The sequence below is a fragment of the Pristis pectinata genome, chromosome 8 (assembly GCF_009764475.1).
Source record: "Pristis pectinata isolate sPriPec2 chromosome 8, sPriPec2.1.pri, whole genome shotgun sequence".
In the NCBI taxonomy this organism is placed as follows: Eukaryota; Metazoa; Chordata; class Chondrichthyes; order Rhinopristiformes; family Pristidae; genus Pristis; species Pristis pectinata.
This window is the reverse complement of record NC_067412.1, coordinates 127281-151099: the sequence shown is the minus strand read 5'-3', so window position 1 is coordinate 151099 and position 23819 is coordinate 127281. Positions and strand designations below refer to the sequence as shown.

General features: G+C 44.6%; 1 protein-coding gene across 1 annotated transcript in view; it reads left to right on the top strand.

Moving 5' to 3' along the window:
* LOC127573415 (netrin-3-like) overlaps positions 1 to 23819 on the top strand; it is a 267637-nt gene that overhangs the window by 236827 nt on the left and 6991 nt on the right. Inside the window, exon 6 of the mRNA XM_052021620.1 lies at positions 18838 to 18912. Within this exon, the coding sequence (XP_051877580.1) occupies positions 18838 to 18912 (75 nt within the window). The remainder of the gene's footprint in view (positions 1 to 18837; positions 18913 to 23819) is intronic.

The following is a 23819-nucleotide window of genomic DNA, read 5'->3' as shown; positions in this document are numbered from 1 at the left end:
TGAGGACCAGAACTGTACACAATACTCCAAGTGCAGCCTGACCCATGTTTTGTACAACTGTAACATGATGTCCCAATGCTTATTCTCAATGCTTCAGCCAATGATGCATTCTCAATGCTTCGGCCTTCAAGCATGCTGAAGGCATGGTAGGCATGGTAGTGTAGCGGTTAGCATAACACTATTACAGTGCCAGCGACCCGGGTTCAATTCCAGCCACTGTCTGTAAGGAGTTTGTACATTCTCCCCATGTCTGTGTGGGTTTCCTCCCACATTCCAAAGGCATACAGGTTAGGAAGTTGTGGGCATGCGATGTTGGCACCAGAAGCGTGGTGACACTTGCGGGCTTCCCCCCCCATAATACTCTACGCAAAAGGTGCATTTCACTGTATGTTTTGATGTACATGTGACTAATAAAGAAATCTTATCTTATGCTGAACAGAGGTTTCAACAACCTCCACTTTCTGCATTGCCTTCTGGCCCCTCTGCCATGAGGAGGGGACCTTCTCCTCTAACATGGTGAGCAGCTGAGCATGATAAAACTCTCATCCACCACCAACCCACCAGCCTCTGGTCCTGTCATGGAGTCATACAGCACAGAAACAGGCCCTTTGGCCCAACTGGTCCATGCCGACCAAGATTCCCACCTAAGCTCGTCCCATTTGCCAACATTTGGCTCATACCTCTCGAAACTGTTCCTATCCATGTACGTGTCCAAGGCCCCATTCCTCAACTCTTTCTCTGCTGTATCGACGACTGCATTGGTGCCACCTCTAGTACCTGTGCGGAACTTGACAGTTTCATAAATTTCACCACTAATTTTCACCCTGCTCTCCAATTCACTTGGACTATCTCTGACACCTCTCTCTCCTTTCTCGATCTTTCTGTCTCCACCTCAGGAGATTCCTTATCCACCAACATCTTCTACAAACCCACTGACGCCCATAGATACCTCGATTACAGCTCCTCCCATCTCATCTCTTGCAAGGATGCTATCCCCTTTTCTCAATTTCTCCGCCTCCACCGCATCTGCTCCCATTATAAGGCTTTCCACTCCAGGATATCTGAGATGTCCAACTTCTTTTCTAACCGGGGCTTCCCCCTGACGTGGTCGAGAGAGCTCGCACCTGTATCTCTGCCATTTCCCGCACCTCCACTTTCACCCCCACCCCTCCTAGATGCAACAGGGATAGGGTCCCCCTTGTCCTCACGTTTCATCCCACCAGCCTATGTATCCAACACATCATTCTCCACCACTTCCGCCATCTCCAATGGGACCCCACCCCTTTCTGCCTTTCACAGGGACCACTCTCTCCACGACTCCCTAGTTCACTCCCCCCCCCCGACCCATCCCACTCCCACCCCAGGAACTTTGCACTGCCTTCGCCATAGGTGCAACACCTGCCCCTACACCACCTCCAGCCAGGGACCCAAACAGTCCTTTCAGGTGAGACAGAGATTCACCTGCACCTCCCTTGATATCATCTACTGCATTCAGTGCTCCAAGTGTAGTCTCCTCTGCATTGTTGAGACCAAACGCAGTCTAGGTGACCGTTTCACAGAGCACCTGCGCTCTGTTTGTAACCGCGATCTGCATCTCCCCGTTGCCAGTCACTTCAACTCCCCATCCCACACTATCACCGATGTGTCAGTCCTCGGCCTCCTCCACTGCCAGGAGAATTCCAAGCACAAATTGGAGGAACAGCACCTCATTCTCCGTCTTGGAACCTTGCAGCCTAACGGCATGAACATTGAATTCTCCCACTTTAGGTAATCCCCCCCCCACCTTCTCCACAAACCCCCCCTCCCCCCCATTATGTTTCTCTTCTTTCCTAGCCTATCACCCTTTCTTTTTACCCTTTTCTTGTCCTCTCTCTCCTTACCTTTGACCCATCCCCTGGTGGATCTGCTCTCCCCTCCTCCCCGCACCTGCCCATCACTATCTCTTACTTGCATCTGCTAATCACCACCTTGTGCCCACCCCACCTCCCCTCCTTTGTCCACCTATCACTGCTCTGCTTTTCCCTCTGATATATTGAGCTTCCCTTTTCCTATCTTCAGCCCTGAAGTAGAGTCCTGACCCGAAACGTTGACCGCCTGCTTTTCTCCACGGATGCTGCCTGGCCTGTTGAGTTCCTCCAGCATCATAGTGTTTTTCACCTTTTAAATGTTGTTAATGTATCTGCCTCAACCACTACCTCTGGCAGCTAATTCCAAATACTGACAACTCTCTGGGTGAAAGCTATACAGGTGGCCTTGCTCCACCAAGCCCACTTTAGTCAGAAATGAGGAAAGAAAACATTTTAATATTAAGTCTTGGCATTCTTTATTTAGTGATAATCTCTCTGTATTTTGAAAGTGTGTGATCTGAAGTTTGAAAATGTAAGTAGGTGTGCATGTGAATCAGTGTGCTTGTGAATCAGTGTGTATGAGTGTGAGTAGATGTGTTATTAAATAAGAATTCGTACATAAGTAGTTATGTGAGTAAATGTGTGAGAAGGTGGAAGTAGGTGGGAGTGTGTGTGTGTGCTGGTGCAAGTAGGAATAAGTAAGCGTGTGTGCATTATAAATATATCTGTTAGTGATAGAGTGACACAGGTGTGCACGTGTGTGAGTTTGTGTTGGTGGGAATATAAGCAGAAAAGTGTATGTGTGTTTATGCTGGTAAGAGTCAAGGCCTCAGAAGATAGTATCCCTACTGAAGATCTAAGACTTGGTGGGAGAACCTTCAGTCATGAATCCCTAATCTCATTGTCCACATCTGGGAAGAGGAATCAGAACCAGTTTCAAGATAGGAGAGAAGTCTGACTTTGGTAACAAAAGTGGCCTCCTCATGATCTGCCACAGGGAATGTTATCATTTGGGTCCTCCTCAACCAAGCCCTCCCAGTTGCCAAAGAGCTAATCCCCAAACATAGTACCAACTTGGAGGCACAGTGGACATGATCTTCACCACATGATCACTCCAAGAAAAATGCAGAAGGCAGCACCAGCCGCCATACCTGGTCTTTTGGACCTCACCACAAATTCCTTCAATCAGGAGGTTCTATGGAACATCACCCTCAAATCTGGCTACCTGCAAGAAATTCATTTTCATTTTCCATTTGCTCCTTGATGGCATCTAGCCAATAGGCCTACAACAGAGCCTATCTGTTTCTAGGTTATCTCTAATATTCTAGGTTAGACACAGTACCAAAAGAAAAGGCTAAAAGGGAAAGGAGGCAGGGTAGAGTTGTTAATCAAGTGTTACTGATTCATGAATTAAAGGCAGTGGATAGTGATGTGGAATCAGTTTGGGTTGAAATCATGAACAGCAGAGGAAAGGAGACACAGGTGTGTCTAAAGACCTCCAAAATATGACCACAATAGGGAAGAGCATAAATGGGGAAGTATCCAGGGCATATTTGAAGGGAACTGCACTTATCATGGGAGATTTTAATCTACATATTGATTGGATGGACTGTCAAGGATATTGCAGAAAAAAGAATTTGTGGAGTGTGTCAGGGATTGTTTTTTGAACAGTACATTGTGGAGCCTACCCAGAATCGAGCTGTTTCAAATTTAGTCTTATGTAATGTAGAAGGATTAATAATGGATCTAGTGACCACAACGCAATAGGATTCCAAATGCAGTTTGAGGATAAATACCAAAAGATTCATAACCAGTGCCCTCAATTTAATTAAGGGCAATTATAATGTTGTGAAGTAGGAGTTGTCTAAGGTTGACTGAGCAAATGAGCTGAGAGACAGGTCAGCAGAGGAACAGTGGCTGATATTCAAACAGCTGGTCTATAATGCTCAGTTTGAGTTTATCCCAATCAAAGGGAGGGGTTCCATGAGAAAGAGGCAAAATCAGTGGTTAACAAAAGAGGATAATGTTAAATTGTAAAGTAGGGTATACAAAGTGGCAAGGGCTGGTGATAGACCAGAGAGCAGAAGTTTTCAGGATCCAGCAGCAGGAGAGTAAAACATTCATAAGAAGAGAGAAAATAAACTTTGAGAATAAAGTTGCATGTAGTATAAAATCAAACAGTAAACGTTTCTCTGGATACATAAATAGGAAGTGGGTGGCTAAGGTAAATGTGGGACCTCTGAGAACGAGGCTGGTGAATTAATAACAGCAAACAAAGAAATGACAGATATGTTGATTTTTGTTTTATCATTCTTCACCATGGAAGACATTACTAATTGCCCTAAGATATCAGATGGGCTAATAACAGGATGGAACTTACAAAATTCCAATTAAAAAAATAAAATATTGGAGAATCTCAGGAGGCTAAAGGCGGATAAGTTGCCAGAACCAGATGCACTGTACATTACGCCTTTAACGGATGTGGCTGCAGAGACAGTGGACTCTTTAGTTGAAAATTTTCATAACTCACCAAATTCTAGGAGGGTACCAAAAGAAAAGAAAGCTGCCAATGTGATTTTCTTCTCTAAAGTAGAGAAAGGCAGATGGTGGAGAACTACAGGGCAGTTAGTTTAACAGTTATTAAGCTAATAAGGAATCAGCTAATCAACCAGTAAAGATGAATACAGTTAAACATGGTTTTATGAAAGGTAAATATGTTTGACAAATTTGCTCAAATTCTTTGAGGATATAGCAGGGAAAGGTGATAGAGGGGAACCTGAAGATGTGGTTTATTTAGATTTCCAAAAGGCATTTGACAAGATGCCACATAGGAAGTTGGTGCATAAGTTAAAAGCCCATGGTATTGGAGGAAGTAAGATGAGATAAGATCTTTATTAGTCACATGTACATCGAAACACACAGTGAAATACATCTTTTTGCGTAGTGATTTTGGGCGGCAGCCCGCAAGTATCGCCTCGCTTCTGGTGCCAACATAGCATGCCCACAACTTCCTAACCTGTACGTCTTTGGAATGTGGGAGGAAACTGGAGCACCCGGAGGAAACTCACACAGACACGGGGAGAACGTACAAACTCCTTACAGACAGTGGCCGGATTTGAACCCGGGTCTCTGGCGCTGTAAAGCATTATGCTAACCACTATGCTAGTGTGTTAGAATAGATTGAAAACTAGCCGTCTTGTAGAAAACAGAGAGTTGGACTTTTCAGACTAGAAAGAGGTAATTAGTGGAGTACCCCAGGGATCAGTTCCTGGCCTACAGTCGTTCACTATTTACATTAATAACCTGGAGGAAGGAACAGTGTGTAAGGTTTCTATATTTGCTGCTGGTGATTCGAAAGTAGATGGAAGGGCATGTTGTGGTAAGGACAGTGTGACTCTGCAACGGGATCGAGATAGACTGAGAGAGGGGGCAGAAGGCTGGCACATGGAGTTTGATGTGGGGAAGTGTGAGGGCATGCACTGCGGTAAGGGGAATCAGAAGGCAGATTATTATCTAAATGGAGAGAGACTACAGGTGAGTGAGGTTCAGAGGGATCAATGTATTTGAGAGCATGAATCACAAAAAGCTAACAGGCAGGTTTAACAAGTAGTTAAGAATGCAAACAGCATGTTGGCCTTCATTGCAAAGGGGTTGGAGTTTACAAATAGGGAGGTTGTGTTCCAGTGGTACAGGGTGTTGGTGAGGCCTCACCTGGAATAGAACAAAGAACATTATAGCACAGTACAGGCCCCTCGGCCCTCAATGTTGTGCCGACATTTTACCTACTCTAATATCTATCTTACCCTTCCCTCCCAAATGTTAAACATTCCCTCCCATTTCTCTATTATTCATGTGGCTAATCAAGGGTCTCTTAAATAGTCCTAATCTATCTGCCCCCACAACCTCTGCCAGCAGTGCGTTCCATGCACCCACCACTCTCTGTGTAAAAAAAATACCTCTGACATCCCCCTTATACTTTCCTCCAATCACCTTAAAATTATGCCCCCTCGTGTTAGCCATTTTTGCCCTAGGAAAAAGTCTCTGACTGTGCACTCAATCTATGCCTCTTATCACCTTGTACACCTCTATCAAATCACCTCTCATCCTCCTTCTCTCCAAAGAGAAAAGCCCTAACTCGCTCCGCCTATCCTCATAACACATGCTCTCCAATCCAGGTAGCATGCTGGTAAATTTCCTCTGTACCCTCTCTAAAGCTTCCACATCCTTCCTATAGTGAGGTGACCAGAACTGAACACAATACTCCAAGTGTGGTCTAACCATAGCTCTAAAGAGCTGCAACATTACCTCGTGGCTCGTGAACTCCATACCCTGACTAATGAAGGCCAACACACCATAAGACGTCCTAACAACCCAATCAACCTGCACGACAACCTTGAGGGATCTAGGGACATGGACCCCAAGATCCCTCTGTTCCTCCACACTGCTAAGAGTCCTGCCATTAACCTTGTATTCTGCCTTCAAATTCGATCTCCCAAAGTGTATCACTTCACACTTATCCAGGTTGAACTCCATCTGCCACTTCTCAGCCCAGCTCTGCATCCTATCAATGTCCTGTTGAAATCTACAGCAACCTTCTACACTATCCAGGACACCACCAAGCTTAGTGTCATCAGCAAACTTACTAACCCACCTTTCCATATCCTCATCCAAGTCATTTATAAAAATCACAGAACAGGGGTCCCAGAACAGATCCCTGCAGAACACCACTGGTCACCGACCTCCAGGCAGAATATGATCCATCTACCACTACTCTCTGCCTTCTATGGGTGAGCCAATTCTGAATCCACACAGCCAAGCTTCCCTGCATCCCTTGCCTCCTGACTTTCTGAATGAGCCTTCCATGAGGAACTTTATCAAACACATATTGTGCATAGTTGTGGTTCCCTTAACTGAAAAATTATTTAAGAACAAAGAATATGGAACTCAGCAGGTCGAGCAGCATCTGTGGGGGGAGAAGAATTGTTGACGTTTTGGATCAAAATCCTGCATCAGGGTACAAATGCTACAGGTGTGACAGAGGTGCAGGTAAGAGAGGAGGGGAGTTGCCTTCTTGATGAGAGAGGATGTAACAACGGTCCTTAGAGAGGATATTCTTGGGGGATCATCCAGTGAGGCCATAGAAACAAGAAGGGGACGGTCACTCTGATGGGATTGTATTATAGGCTCCCCAGTAGCAGGATTTGGAGGAGCAGATATGTAGAGAGATTGCAGCTAGTTGTAAACATAATAGGGTAGTATTAGTGAGAGATTTTAACTTCCCTAATATTGACTGGGCCAACCATAGTGTAAACGGCTTGGAGGGAGTGGAATTTGTGAAATGTGTCCAAGAAAGCTTCCCTTATAAATATATAGAGGGATCTACTAGAAAGGGTGAAACACTGGACCTCTCCTGGGGAATGAGGTAGGGCAAGTGGTGGAAGTGTCTGTCAGTGAGCACTTTGGGTCCACTGACCATAATTGTTTTAGTTTTAAAATAGTTGTGGGGAAGGATATGACCAGTTCACATGTTAAGATCAAATTTTGGAGCCATTAGGTAGGATCTTGCAGTGATTGATTGGGTGAGATTGTTTATAGGGAAAGGAGTGTCTGCCCAGTGGGAGGCCTTTAAATGTGTGATGTCAAGAGTTCAGGGCCTGCATGGCTGGCAGGTTTCGGCAACCCTGGCTGACGAGAGATATTGAGGCTCTGGTTAAGAAAAAGAGGGAGGCATGCACTACACATAAGCAATTGGGAACTAATGAATCTCTTGATGACTACAAGGAGTGTAGGAGTGCCTTTAAGAGAGAAGTTAGGAGAGCAAAAAGAGGATGTTTTGCCCTCCTAACTCAGCAGATTGAAGTTCCTGGGTGTCAACGTCTCAGAGGAACTATCCCTAACCCTGGGCCCAACACATTGATGCAATCACGAAGAAGGCACAGCAGCGACTCTATCTTGTTTGGAGTTTGAGGAGATTTGGTACATCACCAAAGACTCACAAATTTCTATAGACGTGCAGTGGAGAGCGTTCTGACTGGTTGCATCACTGCCTGGTATGGAGGTTCCAATGTGCAGGATCAAAAGAGGCTGCAGAGGGTTGTAGACTCAGACAGCTCCAATATGGGCACAACCCTCCCCACCACTGAGGACATCTTCAAGAGGCAGTGCCTCAAGAAAGCAGCATCCATCATTAAGGACCCTCACCATCCTGGACATGCCCTCTTCTCTTTACTACCATCAGGAAGGAGATACAGGAGCCTGAAGACCCACACTCAACTCAGGAACAGCTTCTACCCCTCCGCCATCAGATTTCTGAATGGTCCATGAACTCTACCTCGTTATTCCTCTCTTGCACTATTTTATTTATTTATTTTTTGGCAACTTGTAGTAATTTTATGTCTTGCACTGTGCTGCTACTGAAAAACAACACATCTCACAACATATGTCAGTGATAATAAACCTGATTCTGATATGAGAAGGATCTGACAGGTAAGGTGAAGCAAAATCCCAAGAGATTCTATAGGTGCATTAAGAGTAAAATAGTGGCTAGGGAGGGAACAGGTCCCCTTAAAGATCAGCATGGCCATCTATGTGTGGAACCAAAGGAAATGGGAGTGATTTTTAATGAATACAGGAAGTACCCGGGTTACAAACGCCCGACTTACGATCGCCCATACTTACGAACGGCGGGAAGAAAGCGCGGAATTGGGCGCAGAACGGTTTGCCTGTCAGTGTTGACTTTTTCCAGGTGATGGAGGTGGCGAACGGCTGGATCGTGGATTTCATGTGTTACAGTCTGTACCGCTATTTCGGGGCAGGGATGTTCAAGGAGTTCCGAATGATGAGGGACACCATGAATGGTCACCAGCCCCCTCTCCCGCTGCCCCCACCAACCATATCTATCTCTCTATCTATCTCTATATCTCTGTCTATCTCTCTCTATCTCTCTCTCCCTCTCTATCTATCTATCTATCTATCTATCTATCTATCTATCTATCTATCTATCTATCTATCTATCTATCTATCTATCTATCTATCTATCTATCTATCTATCTATCTATCTATCTATCTATCCAGCACTCGCTCTCCCCTGACAGGTCGTCCCCGGGTAATGACCGAGGTCCATTTCTACAGATGTCCTTAAGTTGATTTTGTCCGTCAGTCGGAAAATACACAAAATCCACTCAATGTGCTAACTGTACCTCCACAGTACTGTACTGTAATGAATGACACCAAACGCACATAAGACTGATGACCGTCTTCACATGTCCCGGCGATAACAAGTTATGCTGTATTTTAGATTGCTTCACATTATGTGTGGGACTATAATGAAACTGGAATCAAAGTTCCATTTGGATCTTAATACATAGCAATAAATAACTGAAGCTTGCAGTGATTTAGGACTAATTGACGCTAGATGCGAACTGTATGTAACTGTTCCGACTTACATGCAGATTCACCTTACGAACAGACTCAAAAACAGAACTCGTTCGTAATCCGGGTACTTCCTGTATTTCCATTCAATTTTTACTGTGGAGAAAATGATGGAAGCTAAGGAAATGGTGGAAATGAGTGGTGATGTCTTGGACCTCATACAAATTAGCAGGGAGGAGGTACTGGAGGCCTTGAAGTGCATTAAGGTGGATAAATCCCCAGGGCCTGACCTAGTGTGTTCTCAGACCTTGTGGGAAGCTGGAGAAGAAATTGCGGAGGCCCTTGCAGAGATCTTTGGCCACAGGTGAGGTTCCGGAGGACTGGAGAGTGGCTAATGTGGTACCATTGTTTAAAAAGGATAGCAAAAGCAAGCTAGGAAACTACAGGCTGATGAATCTGACATCTCCGGTGGGTAAATTGCTGGGGGGGGTGCGGTTTCTGAGAGACAGGATCTACCAACATTTGGAGAGACAGAGTCTGATTCAGGACAGTCAACATGGCTTTGTGCATGGAAAGTAGTGTTCGACAAATGTCTTGGAGTTCTTTGAGGAGGTAACCAAGTGGGTAGATGAGGGTAGGGCAGAGGATTTTGTCTATGTGGACTTAAGCAAGGTCCCTCATGGCAGGCTAGTCTGGAAGGTTGGATTGCATGGGATCTAGGGGCAGATAGCAGATTGGATTTATAATTGGCTCAGTGGTAGGAAGAAGAGGGTGATGGTCGAGGATTATTTCTTGGAATGGAGGCCAGTGTCCAGTGGTATGTCACAGGAGTCAGTGCTGGGACCTTTGTTGTTTGCAATTTATATAAACAATTTGGATGTGAATGTACAAGGCATAGTTAGTAAGTTTGCGAATGATACTAAGATAGGTGGTGTTGTAGACAGTGCAGAAGGTTATGAAAAATTACAGGGGGATCATGATCAGCTCAGTATGTGGGCTGAGGATTGGCAAATGGTCTTCAATCCAGATAGATGTGAGGTATTGCATTTTGGGAAATCAAACCAGGGTAGGACTTGTACAGTGAATGGTAGGGCCCTGGGGAGTGTTATGGAACAGAGGGACCTAGGAGTGCAAGTGCATAGTGCACTGAAAACGACATCATGGGTAGACAGGGTGGTGACGAAGGCGTTTGGCACACTGGCCTTCTTCAGTCAGGGCATTTAGTATAGGAGTTGGGAAGTTATGTTGTAGTTATATAAGATGTTGGTGAGGCTGCACTTGGAGTACTGTGTACAGTTTTGGTCACCCTGTTATAGGGAAGTTGTTATTAAACTAGAAAGAGTGCAGAAAAGATTTACCAGGATGTTGCCTGGACTTAGGGGCCTGAGTTACAAGGAGAGGTTGCTTAGACTAGGACTTTATTGAGGGGTGATCTGATAGAGGTATATAAGATCATGAGAGGCATAGACAGGGTGAAAGCACATTGTCTTTTTCCCAGAGAGGGCATGCTAAAAACAAGAGGGCATAGGTTTAAGATCTGCAGCGAAAGATTTAAAAGGGACATCAGGGGCAGCTTCTTCATGCAGAGGGTGGTGTGTATTTGGAATGAGCTGCCAGAAATAGTGGTTGAGGTGGGCACATTAGCAACATTTACAAACCGTCTAGATAAGTACACAGAAAGGAGAGGTTTAGAGGGCTATGGACCAAACATGGGTGGATGGGACCAGCTCACTGGGCAACACAGTCAGCATGGATAGTTGGGCCGAAGGACCTGTTTCCATGCTGTTTGACTCTATCAGGACTAAGGGTGAAGAGGGGATACAGCTGGTGTAAAGAGGAGAGGGAGAGTGGTGTGATAGGGGCCAGTGGGTGATTGGTGAACCGAGGAGGGCTGAAGGATGATGGGAAGATCTAGTCAGGAAGGGTAGGGAGACAGAGGGAAGTGGGTGATAGATGGAGACAGACACAAAAAATATGTCAGATGGAGCCAGGTGGGGGGAGGGGAGAGTGAAGGTGGAGACAGCTAAGAGGATGATAAGCAGGAATACAAAGGTCACCAGTGCTGGAATCTGATAAGTAAGGAAGGTGATCGTACATGGGCCCTCGCTACATCTCCCTTTTCAATGGCTAGGTGGAACAGTCCCAGTTCCAAACCTTCTCTGGATCCACTTCCCAACTCTTTCTCTGTTACATTAACAACTGCATTAGTGCTACTTCCTGAATCCGTGCAAAACCCGTCGATTTTATCACCTTTGTTACTAACTCTCTTGGAGCTTAGAAAAATGAGGGGTGACCTCATTCAAACATGTAAGATCCTTAGGGAGCTTTCTAGGGTAAATACTAGGATGTTTTCCCCAGTCATTTAAAACTGAGGTGTATATATGTAGTTCTTCTCGTAAAAGGTGGTGAATCTTTGGAATTCTCTGCCCCATTGGGCGGTGGAAGCTGGATCACTGGAAGTATTTAAAGAGGAGGTGCATAAATATTTGATAGATCAAGGAATAGAAGGGTGTGGGGAAATGGCACAGAAGGGGAGTTTAGGCTGGCATAGATTAGCCATGACCATACTGAGTGGTGGGGCAGGTTTGAAGGGCTGAGTGACCTACTCCTGCTCCTATTTTCTTGTCTTCTTGTGATTGAGGACGGGGATATTTAAAGGTCAAGTCAGAGAGTCACACAATATGGAAACAGGCCCTTCAGCCCATCATTTCCATGCCGACTATCATTTACACTAATCCAACACAAATCTTATTTTATTCTTCCCACATTCCCATCAGCTCCACCCAGATTCTATGACTCACCCACACACTAGGGGCAACTTAAGTGGCCAATTAACCAACCCACAGGTCTTTGGGATGTGGGAGGAAACCGGAGCACCCTGAGGAAACCCACATGGTCACAGGGAGAATTTGCAACCTCCACAGGACAGCACCAGAAGTCTGGAACTGAAGCTGGGTCACTGGAGTTGTGAAGTTTGACCATTTCTCACCACTGTGCTGCTCCAAAGCATTCAGAATGGATTGTCAATGAGATCCATGCCCAGCAGAATTGGCATCACCTCTCCAACTATCATGTACTTACCTGGTTGGTCACATCCACCCCATCTCTGAAGAAGCCTGAAGTTCCCAGATAAAAACAGAAGAATATAGGAACAAGAGTAGGCCACTCAGCCCCTCAAGCCTTCAAAATCATGGCCGATCTGCCCAAAGCCTCATCGCCTCTTCTGTGCCAGTTCCCCATAGCCCTCAATTCCCCCATCATTCAAAACTTCATCTATTTCCTCTTGAAATGCCCCACTGATCCAGTGTCCCCGATCCTGAAGGATGGAGAATTCCAGAAATTCATCATCCTCAGTGGGAGGATCCCACACACCTCAGTTTTAAGTAACCACCTCCAATAGAGTCATAGAGTCATACGACATGAAAACAGGCACTTCGGCCAACTCGCCCATGATGACTAAGGTGTTCAGCTAAGCTCGTCCTGTTTGCCCATGTTTGGCCCATATTACTCTAAACCTTTCCTATCCATATACCTGTTCAAGTGTCTTTAAGTGTTGTTAATATACCTGCCTCAACCACTTCCTCTGGCAGTTCATTCCATGTACAGACCACCTTCTGGGTGAAAACTTTGCCCCTCGGGTTCCTATTATATCTCTTCCCTCTCACCTTAAACCAATGCCTTCTAGTTCTTGATTCCCTTTGCCTGGGAAAAAGACTGTGTGCATTCATCCTGTCTGTGCCCCTCATGATTTTATACACCTCTGTAAGATCACCCCTCATTCTCCTATCTCCAATGAATAAAGTTCTAGCCTTCTCAACCCCTCTCTATAACTCAGTCTCACGAGTCCTGATATCATCTTCGTAAATCTTTTCTGCACTCTTTCCAGCATAATGGCATCTATCCTATAGCAGGGCGGCCAAAACTGAACACAATATTCCAAATGTGGCCTCCAACATCTTGTACAACTGCAAAGTAACATCCCAGCTTATATACTCAATGCCCTGACTGATGAAGTCCAACGTGCCAAAAGCCTTCTTCACCACCCTGTCTACCTGCGATGCCAATTTCAGGGAATGATGTACTTGTACTCCTAGGTCCCTCTCTTCTACCACACTCCCCAGGACCCTACCATTCATTGTGAAAGTCCCACCCTGATTTGTCTTCCCAAAATGCAACACCTCGCATTTATCTGAATTAAGCTCCATTTGCCGTTCTTCAGCCCACTTACCCAGCTGATCAAGATCCCTCTGTAAATTCTCATAACCATCTTCACTGTCAATGATACCACCTATTTTAGTGTCATCTGCAAACTTACTAACCATGATTTGTACCTTCTCATCTAAATTGTTGATATTGATGACAAATAGCAATTGGCCCAGCACCAACCCTTGAGGCACACCACTAGTCATCGGCCTCCAGTCCAAAAAACAACCTTCCACCATCACCCTCTGCTTCCTACCATCAAGCCAATTGTGTATCCAATTAGCTAGTTCTTCCTGGATCCTGTGCAATCTAACTTTCCATAGTAGGATACCATGCAGAACCTTATCAAAAGCCTTACTGAAGTCCATATAGACCATGTCTACCTCCCCGTCCTCATCGACCTTCTTGGTTACTTTTTCAAAAAACTCAATCAAACTCAAATTTGTGAGACGTGATCTCCCATGCACAAAGCCATGTTGACATCCCTATTCAACCCCTCTTTCCAAATGCTTGTATAACTTATCCCTCAGAATCCCCTCCAGTAACTTACCTACCACAGATGTTAGACTTACTGGTCTATAGTTCTCAGGTTTCTCTTTGCAGCCCTTCTTAAATTAAGGCACAACATTAGCCACCCTCCAGTCTACTGGCACTTCATCCGTCACTAACAATGATGCATATATAGACATTGTGTTGGCAGAAGGGATTAGTTTAATTAAGCATTTAATTACGTTTAATTAGTTCAGCACAACATTGTGGGCAGAAGGGCCTGTTCCTGTGATGTACCCTTCAATGTTCTATCTCAGCCAGTCTCTTGCAATTTCTTCTCTAGCTTCACACAGTGTTCTTGGATATACCTGATCAAGCCCCAGAGATTTATTTACCTTCATATGTTTTTAGACATCCAGCACCTCCTCTGCTGTAATGCAGACTATCCCCAAGACAACCCCATCAACTATCCAACTTCCGAAATCTTCATATTTTTTTCCATGGTAAAAACAGAGGAGAAATGCTCATTAAGGACCTTGCTCATCTTCCACGGTTCCGTACAAAGATGACCACTTTGGTCTTTGAGTGGCCCTATTCTCTCTCTAGTTACTCTTTTTCCCTTAATACACATAAAATCTCCTTGGATTTTCCTTAATCTTCTCTGCCAAATCTATCCCTTGCCCCCTTTTTGCCCTCTTGATTTCTTTCTTAGGTATACTCCTGCATCCCCTATACTCCTCCAGGGATATACCTGATTCCAGCTGCCCGTATCTGACCCATGTCTCCTCCTTTTTCCTGACCAAAGCCTCAATATCCCCAATCATCCAGGGTTCCCTACTCCTGCTGACCTTGCCCTTCACTCTAACAGGAACATGTAGACCTGAATTCCTGATAGAGAAGCAAAGGACTGCAGATGCTGGAATCTAGATGAAAAACATGATGATGGTGGAGGAACTCAGCAGGCCAGGCAGCATCCATGGAGAAAAGCAGGCAGTCAACGTTGTGGGTCAGGACCCTTCTTCAGGATTCCTGAATCCAATTTACCAACTCTCCATGGATCCCAGGTGCCTTAATCTTCTGAATCAGCCTGCCATGAGGGACCTTGTTGAATCCTTTACTAAAATCCATGTAGACAAAATCCACTGCCCAACCCTCATCAATCATCTTCATCAACTTCCCAAAAAACTCAGTCTAAGTTTCTAAGACATAACTTCCCCCATACAGACATGCTGACTATGTCTCCTCTTAACCTCCTCTGCTCCAGGGATCTAGCTTCTCCAGTTTCTCCTCATAACTGAACTGCTCCATCCCAAGTAACACTCTGGTGAATCTCTCCAGTGCTATCATGTCCTTCTTATACCTTGGTGACCAGAACTGCATGCACTACTCTAGCTTTTATAAAGACCAAGATTTTATAAGGTTGGGGCATAACCTCCCTACTTTATTCAGTCCCTGGACCATTGAAGGCCAATATGCCTTCCTAACCATGTTATCTACCTTCATTGCCTCTTTCAAGGATCTTTGGACTTGTATTCAAAGGTCCCTCTGTTCCCCAATACTCCCTAAAACCCTAAAATTCATGGTGTATGTTCTAGCCTCATTAGTGCTCCCAAAATGCATCACTTTATATTTGTCTGGAATAAACTCCATTCGCCATTTATCAGCCCATTTCACCAATACATCAATATTTCTCTGCTGCCTAAGATTTCCTTCCACACCATCAACAACCCTGTTATCCACAAACTAACTGTTCTTGCCTCCCACATCCACATCCAAGTCATTCACATATAGTACAAACAGCAAGGGTCCCAGCACTGATCCCTGTTGGACACCACTAGACACAGACACCCAATCACAAAAATAAGACAAGATAAGATTTCTTTATCAGTCACATGTACATTGAAACTCACAGTGAAATACATCTTTTTGCTTCGAGTGTTCTGGGAGCAGCCCGTAAGTGTCGCCACGCTTCTGGCGCCAACATAGCATGCCCACAACTTCCTAACCTGTATATCTTTGGAATGTGGGAGGAAACCAGAGCACCCGGAGAAAACCCACGCAGACATGGGGAGAATGTACAAACTCCTTACAGATAGTGGCGAGAATTGAAGCCGGGTCGCTGGAGCTGCAATAATGTTATGCTAACTGCTACACTATTGTGCCTGCCCTTTACCATTACACTCTGTGTCCTATTGCCAAGCCAATTTTGGATCCAATTTGCCAACTTGCCTTGGATATCAGGGCAGGATCTCAGCTAGAGCTACTGTAATCTCTTCCCTTGCCTCCCACAGCAGTCTGGGATAAATCTCATCTGGCCTTGGGGGTTTATCCACCTTTAAGCCTGCTAAGGTACTCAATATCTATGGAGACTTGTACTGGAATTTCACCTTCCCAACAAGAAAGTCTATTTTATAGGTGAAAACTGATGAAAAGCATTGATTTGGGATCTCACATACTCCTTCTAGCTCCACACACAGATTGCCCCTGTTGAGGTAGAGGAGTGTGAGTAGAGGTATGTGTCTGTTCCTGGGATTCGGGATACCCTGCTACCCATGTAGCCAACACCACTCACAGGACCTGATCCCAATGTCAATAGCACTGAATCCAAGTATTCTCCAGATCCTAACCCACCACTGATGAGCTGTACCCCAGCAACTACACTGTGCTCTAATTGGGCATAGTAAATGGGGAAGGATGCAATGGAAGACAGCCTGTCACACATAATCTTGCTAACGGTGGAACTGTCATTGAAGCTTCACAGGTGCCAAATTGGATTCAGCTGAAAGATGTGGCAGGGGCACTCACACCACATCAGAAGCCTGCAACCTTACAAGCAGTGAAAGAGAGAACTGTCAAGTAATCAATCACTCGGTCTCTTTTCACTTAATGCAGCATTGACCTTATTAATGACAAATTATCAGTGAAAGGTCCTGTAATTAACAGTGATGAAAGCTTGGCAAACATTGCATTGGTTGAAATGTGAATAAGCCACAGGAAGACCTGCAGTGCTTAAACCTCAAACAAAAGATGCACTTATAGGGCCTAACATGCACCAAAAAACTGCAAGTTCTTCATAGGAGCAAAATAATAATAGTAAATTGTTTTTAAAAACAGTCAATGAGAATAATTATTGACAAGTTATTACTTGCTGGCTGCAGTACACGTGTGGATAGCTACAACTGTTAACCTGCTCGAGAAAGAAGCAGGAAAGGAATAATGTGGGGGGTGCAGGTGCAGGAGTTGGACATAATGAGCTGTAGGAGTTTATGCAGGTTGACAATGACTCAGTGAGTAATATTATCATCACTAATCCAGAAATTGAGTGTATAAGTGCAACACCAGAGAAAGGCAGAGATAACAGGACTTTCAGAAAATACCTTAAGGATTGGATAAAGTCAATATGGATTTTTGAGGATATAACTGGTAGAGTAGATAAAGGAGAATTAGTGGATGTGGTGTACTTCGGTTTTCAGAATGTCTTTCACAAAGTCCCTCATAAGAAGTTAGTATGTAAAATTAAAGTTCAAGGTATTGGGGAAAAGTATTGGCATGGATTAACAATTAGTTGGCAGACAGGGCAGAGAGGAGGAATAAATGGGTCCTTTCTGGTGTGACAGGCATTTATATATGTGAAAAATTTGGATTAGGGAACAGAATGACATTAAACTGGGTAGAATTGTGAATTGTGAGGAGGATACAAAGAGGCTTCAAGACAATTAGACAGATTGAGTAAGTGGGGAAAACGTGGCAGATGCAGTATGATATCTCTAGATTATCAATTACAATGAGAAAGCAAATGGTGTTAGATTGGGAAGTGTTGATGTACAAAGATTGGGTATTCTACACTGAAAACAAACATGCAGTCAAGAAGGCAAATAATATGTTTGCCTTAAGAGCAAAAAGATTTGAGTGCAGGAGCAAGGATGTCTTGCTACAATGATACAGGGCCTTGGTGAGACCACACTTGAACTATTGTGTGAAGTTTTGGTCTCATTATCTATCAAGGACTATACTTACCCAAGAGGGAGTGCAATGATTCTTGGAATTGGAGGAACTGTCTTATGAGGAGAGATTAGGCTGCCTAGGTTTGCATTCACTAGAATTTAGAAAAATGTGAAGTCATCTAATTGACACAAAATTCTGACAGGGCCAAACAGACTGGAAATAGGAAGGATGTTCCCCCCACCTCCAAGTGTTAAAGTGAGGGGTCACAGAATCAGGTTACAGCACAAGAGATTTAGGAAGGAAGCGAGGAGAAATGTTGTCACTTAGATGGTGTAGAAGCTGTGGAATTTGCAATTACAGTGGGTTGTGGAGGCCAGGTTACTGAATGTATTTAACATAGAAACATAGAACATAGAAAAACTACAGCACAATTCAGGCCCTTCAGCCCACAAAGCTGTGCCGAACATGTCCCTACCCTAGAAATTACTAGGCTTACCCATAGCCCTCTATTTTTCTCAGCTCCATGTACCTATCTAACAGTCTCTTAAAAGACCCTATCGTATCCACCTCCACCACCGTTGCCGGGTAGCCCATTCCACACACTCACCACTCTCTGAGTAAAAAATTTACCCCTGACATCTGCTCCATACCTACTCCCCAGCACCTTAAACCTATGTCCTCTTGTGGCCACCATTTCAGCCCTGGGGAAAAGCCTCTGACTATCTACCCGATCAATACCTCTCATCATCTTATATATAGAAAGAGATCAATAGATTTCTATATGCAAAAGACATTGAGGAGTATGGGGAGAGTGCGGATAATGTTAAGGTTAGTGGAGAATGATGAAAGGGCATTAACCAGTAATTTTCACTTTGCTATTCTCTCCACATATACTGCCTGACCTGCTGAGTTTTTTGGAGTTTCTATTTTTATTGCATATTGTCTCAGAATAACATTAATGTTCCTTTTTTCTAATTCACAGACTGTGAATCATACTGCAAACCTGTGAAAGGCAACCTGAAGATTAATATGAAAAAATACTGCAAGAAAGATTACGGTAATCTCAAAACTCCTGCACACTATTACACTCTAAATTAAGAAAATATTCAGCACAATGGCTGATCCCCTGATCTCCAACTCTTTCCCCATGGTCTCAGACTAAAGAGATGTAGATCATTACTTTTGTGATTTCCCAAGTTTGGATATGGCTCAGATGATACCCCAGGAATGGATATCAATCAGGTAGTTTCCCCTGCAACTGAATGTAAGAGAGCAGCTTGTGCCTATTGCCATTCAATAAGATTAAGTATATGGCAGGGCCCTGGAGCATGTTGTAGAAGAGACGCAGAGGGTTACAGGTGCATAGTTCCCTAAAAGTGGCAACACAGGCAGACGGGGCAGTGACAAAGGCATTTTGCATGCTTGCCTTCATCAGCCAGGATATGGAGTATAAGAGTTGGAATGTCATGTTACAGTTGTACAAGACGTCGGTGAGATTGCACTTGGAGTATTGTGTGTAGTTTTAGTCACCATACTATAGGACGAATGTTCTTAATCTGGAAAGGGTGCAGAAAATTTTCATGAGGATGTTGCTGAGACCAGAGAGCTTGAGCTATAAGGAAAGGCTGGATAGACTCGGACATTTTTCTCTGGAGCATAAGAGGCTGAGGGGCGACTGTATTGAGATATTTAAAATCATGAGGGGCATAAATAAGGTGAAGGGTCACAGTCTTTTTCCAAGGGTAGGCATCTAAAACTAGAGGGCATAAGTTTAAGGTGAGAGGGAAAGATTTAAAAGGGACCTGAGGGGCAACTTTTTCACACAGCGGGTGGACAGTATATGGAACGAGCTGCCAGAGGAAGTGATAGAGGCAGGTACATTAACAACATTTAAAATACATTTGGACAGGTACATGGATAGGAAAGGTTTGGAGGAATATGGGACAAAGACAGGCAAATGGGACCAGTTCAGGTAGGCACCTTGGTCGGCATGGACAAGTTGGGCCGAAGGCCCTGTTCCTGTGCTGTATAACTCTATAACTAGTTTGCGAGGGGGATGGGAACCAGAGGGATAGGTCAGTGGAAGAAGTGCATGGGGTAAAGTCAGATCTAACATGTAGAGAGGCTTTGAGGAAAGAGAAGCAGAGTATAGGGTATAAAAGTAGAAAAGTGGATGGACTAAAGTGCATTTACTTAAATGCAAGAAGTATCAGGAGTAAGGGTGATGAACTGAGAGCTTGGATAAGTGCATGGAACTATGATATTGTGGCTCTGCAGAGACTTGGCTGTCACCAGGGCAGGAATGGATATTGAATATTCCTGGATTTCAGTGTTTTAAAAGGGATGGGGGGGGGGGGGGGGAGGAGGAGGAGGGGTGGCGTTACTGGTCAGGGATACTATTACAGCTGCAGAAAGGGTGGATAATATAGCAGGATCCTCTCTAGAGTCAGTATGGGTGGAAGTTAGGAACAAGAAAGGAGCAGTCACTCTACTAGGAGTATTCTACAGGCCCCCAGTAGCAGCAGGGTATACTGAGGAGCAGATTGGGAGGCAGATTTTGGAAAGGTGCAAGAATAACAGGGTTGTTATCATGGGAGACTTCAACTTCCCAAATATTGATTGGCACCTGCTTAGTACCAAAGGTTTAGATGGGGCAGAGTTAGTTAAGTGTGTCCAGGATGGATTCCTGTCACAGTATGTTGACAAGCCAACGAGAGGGAATGCCATATTAGATCTAGTATTAGGCAATGAACTGGGTCAGGTGACAGATCTCTTGGTGGGTGAGCATTTTGGGGACAGTGACCACCGCTCCGTAACCTTTAGCATTGTCATGGACAAGGATAGGAGCAAAGTGGACAGGAAGATATTTAATTGGGGAAGGGCAAATTATGAGGCCATAAGGCTAGAACTTGCTAGAGTAAATTGGGATGACATTTTTGAAGGGAAATGTACTATGGGGATGTGGTTGTTGTTCAGGGATCTCTTGCAGTATGTTAGGGATAAATTTGTCCCGGTGAGGCAGAGAAAGAATGGCAGGGTGAAAGAACCATGGGTGACAAGGGAGGTGGAACAACTAGTTTGGAGGAAGAAGGCAGCATACATAAGGTGTAGGCAGCAAGGATCAGATAGGGCTCATGAGGAATAGAGGGTAGCAAGGAAGGAACTTAAGAAGGGGCTGAGGAGTGCAAGAAGGGGACATGAAAAGGCCTTGGCGAGTAGGGTTAAGGAAAATCCCAAGGCTTTTTTTCACATACGTGAAGAGTAGAAGGATGACGAGAGTAAAGGTAGGACCAATTAGAGACAAAGGTGGGAAGATGTGCCTGGAAGCTGTGGAAGTGGGTGAGGTTCTCAATGAATACTTCTCTTCAGTATTCACCAAGGAGAGGGGCCTTGATGATGCTGAGGACAGTGTTGGTGAGAGCATGCAGATATCAAGAGAGAGGATGTGTTGGAGTTGTTAGAAAATATTAGGACAGATAAGTCCCCAGGGCCTGACGGAATATTCCCCAGGCTGCTCCACGAGGTGAGGGAGGAGATTGCTGAACTGTTGACTAGGATCTTTGAGTCCTCGTTGTCCACGGGAATGGTACCAGAGGATTGGAGGGTGGCAAATGTTGTCCCCTTATTCAAAAAAGGTAGTAGGGATAGTCCAGGGAATTACAGACCAGTAAGCCTTACATCTGTGGTGGGCAAGCGGTTGGAAAGGATTCTTAGAGATAGGATCTATGGGCATTTAGAAAATCATGGTCTGATTAGGGACAGCTAGCATGGCTTTGTGAAGGGCAGATCATGTCTCACAAGCCTGATAGGATTCTTTGAGGAGGTGACCAGGCAGATTGATGAGGGTAGTGCAGTAGATATGGTCTACATGAATTTTAGTAAGGTGTTTGACAAGATTCCACATGGTAGGCTTCTTCAGAAGTTGAGAGGGCATGGGATCCAGGGAGGCTTGGCCGTGTGGATTCAAAATTGGCTTGCCTGTAGAAAGCAGAGGGTTGTGGTGGAAGGAGTGTATTCGGATTGGAGGGCTGTGACTTGCGGTGTCCCACAAGAATCGGTTCTGGGACCTCTACTTTTCGTGATTTTTATTAATGACTTGGATGAGGGGGTAGAAATGTGGGTTGGCAAGTTTGCAGACATCACAAAGGTCGGCGGTGTTGTGGATAGTGTGGAGGACTGTCGAAGATTGCAGAGGGATATTGATAGGATGCAGAGCTGGGCTGAGGAGTGGCAGATGGTGTTCAATCTGGAGGAGTGTGAGATGGTACACTTTGGAAGGACAAATTCCAAGGTGGAGTACAAAGTTAAAGGCAGGATTCTGGGTAGTGTGGAGGAGCAGAGGAATCTGGGGGTTCATATCCACAGATCACTGAAACTTGCCACATAGGTGGATAGGGTAGTTAAGAAAGCTTATGGATGTTAGCTTTCATAAATCGTGGGATCGAGTTTAAGAGCTGTGAGGTAATGATACAGCTCTACAAAACTCTGGTTAGACCACGCTTGGAGTATTGTGTCCAGTTCTGGTCGCCTCATTATAGGAAGGATGTGGAAGCTTTGGAGAGGGTGCAGAGGAGATTTACCAGGATGCTGCCTGGTTTGGAGAGTATGCATTATGAGGAGAGACTAAGGGAGCTAGGGCTTTACTCTTTGGACAGAAGGAGGATTTGGGGAAACATGAAAGAGATATACAAAATATTAAGAGGAATAGATAGAGTAGACAGCCGTGCCTCATTCCCAAGGCATCAATGCTCGATACAAGAGGGCATGGCTTTAAAGTAATGGGTGGGAAGTTCAAGGGAGATATCAGAGGGAGGTTTTTTACCCAGAGAGTCATTGGGGCATGGAATGTGCTGCCTGGGGTGGTGGTGGAAGCAGGTACATTGGTCAAATTCAAGAGATTGTTAGATAAGCATATGGAGGAATTTAAAATAGGGGGATATGTGGGAGGAAGGGGTTGGATAGTCTTAGGTGAGGTTTAAGGGTCGGCACAACATGGTGGGCCGAAGGACTTGTTTTGTGCTGTACTGTTCTATGGTTCTAACTCTAAATCTAAGATGGTTATAAATGATTTATATGAATGATCTGGACAAAAAATGTAGGTGGTCTGATTAGGAAGTTTGCAGATTACACAAAAATTGCAAGAGTTGTGGATAGTGAGGAAGGTTGTCAAAGGATTCCACAGGGTATAGATCAGTTGGAAATGTGGGTAGAGAAATGGCAGATGGAGTTTAAACTAGAGAAGTGTGAGCTATTGCACCTTGGGACATCAAATGACAGAGGAAAGTATACAGTAAATGGCAGGACCCTTTGGAGCATTGAGATATAGAGGGATCTTGGGGTGCAAGTCTATAATTCCCTGAAAGTGGCAATACAAGTAGATAAGTTAGTAAAGAAGGCATATGGCATGCTTGGGGAAATCATAGAGATATACAACATGGAAGTAGGCCCTTCAGCCCAACTCATCTATGCTGACCAAGTAGCCTACCTGGGCTCGTCCCATTTGCCTGTGTATGAACTATATCCCTCTAAACTTTTCCTATCCATGTACTTGTCTAAATTCCTTTGTGGAAGTGGTGGAAGCAGGTACAATAACAATGGTTAAGAGGCACTTAGACAGATACATGAACAGGCAGGGAATTGTGGGATATGGGCCATGTGCAGGCAGATGGGATTAGTTTGTACATGGTCATCACTGCCATCATCACCCAGAGGACCTGTTCCTGTGCTATACTCTTCTATGTTCTGATTACTGTATGCCTGATGTTTTACCTCGACAGCACTTTCCTGCATTAACCCCATATCTTTTAATTCCGCTAGTATTTAAACATCTATTCATTTCTGCCTTTAATATAGTCAGCAATTGACCTTCACTGCCCTCTTGGTAGAGAATTCCAAAGATTCCCTTGTCCCTTGGTGAATTAGTTTCCTCTCTGTCCTGAGTAGCCAATCCTTAGCTTAGAGACT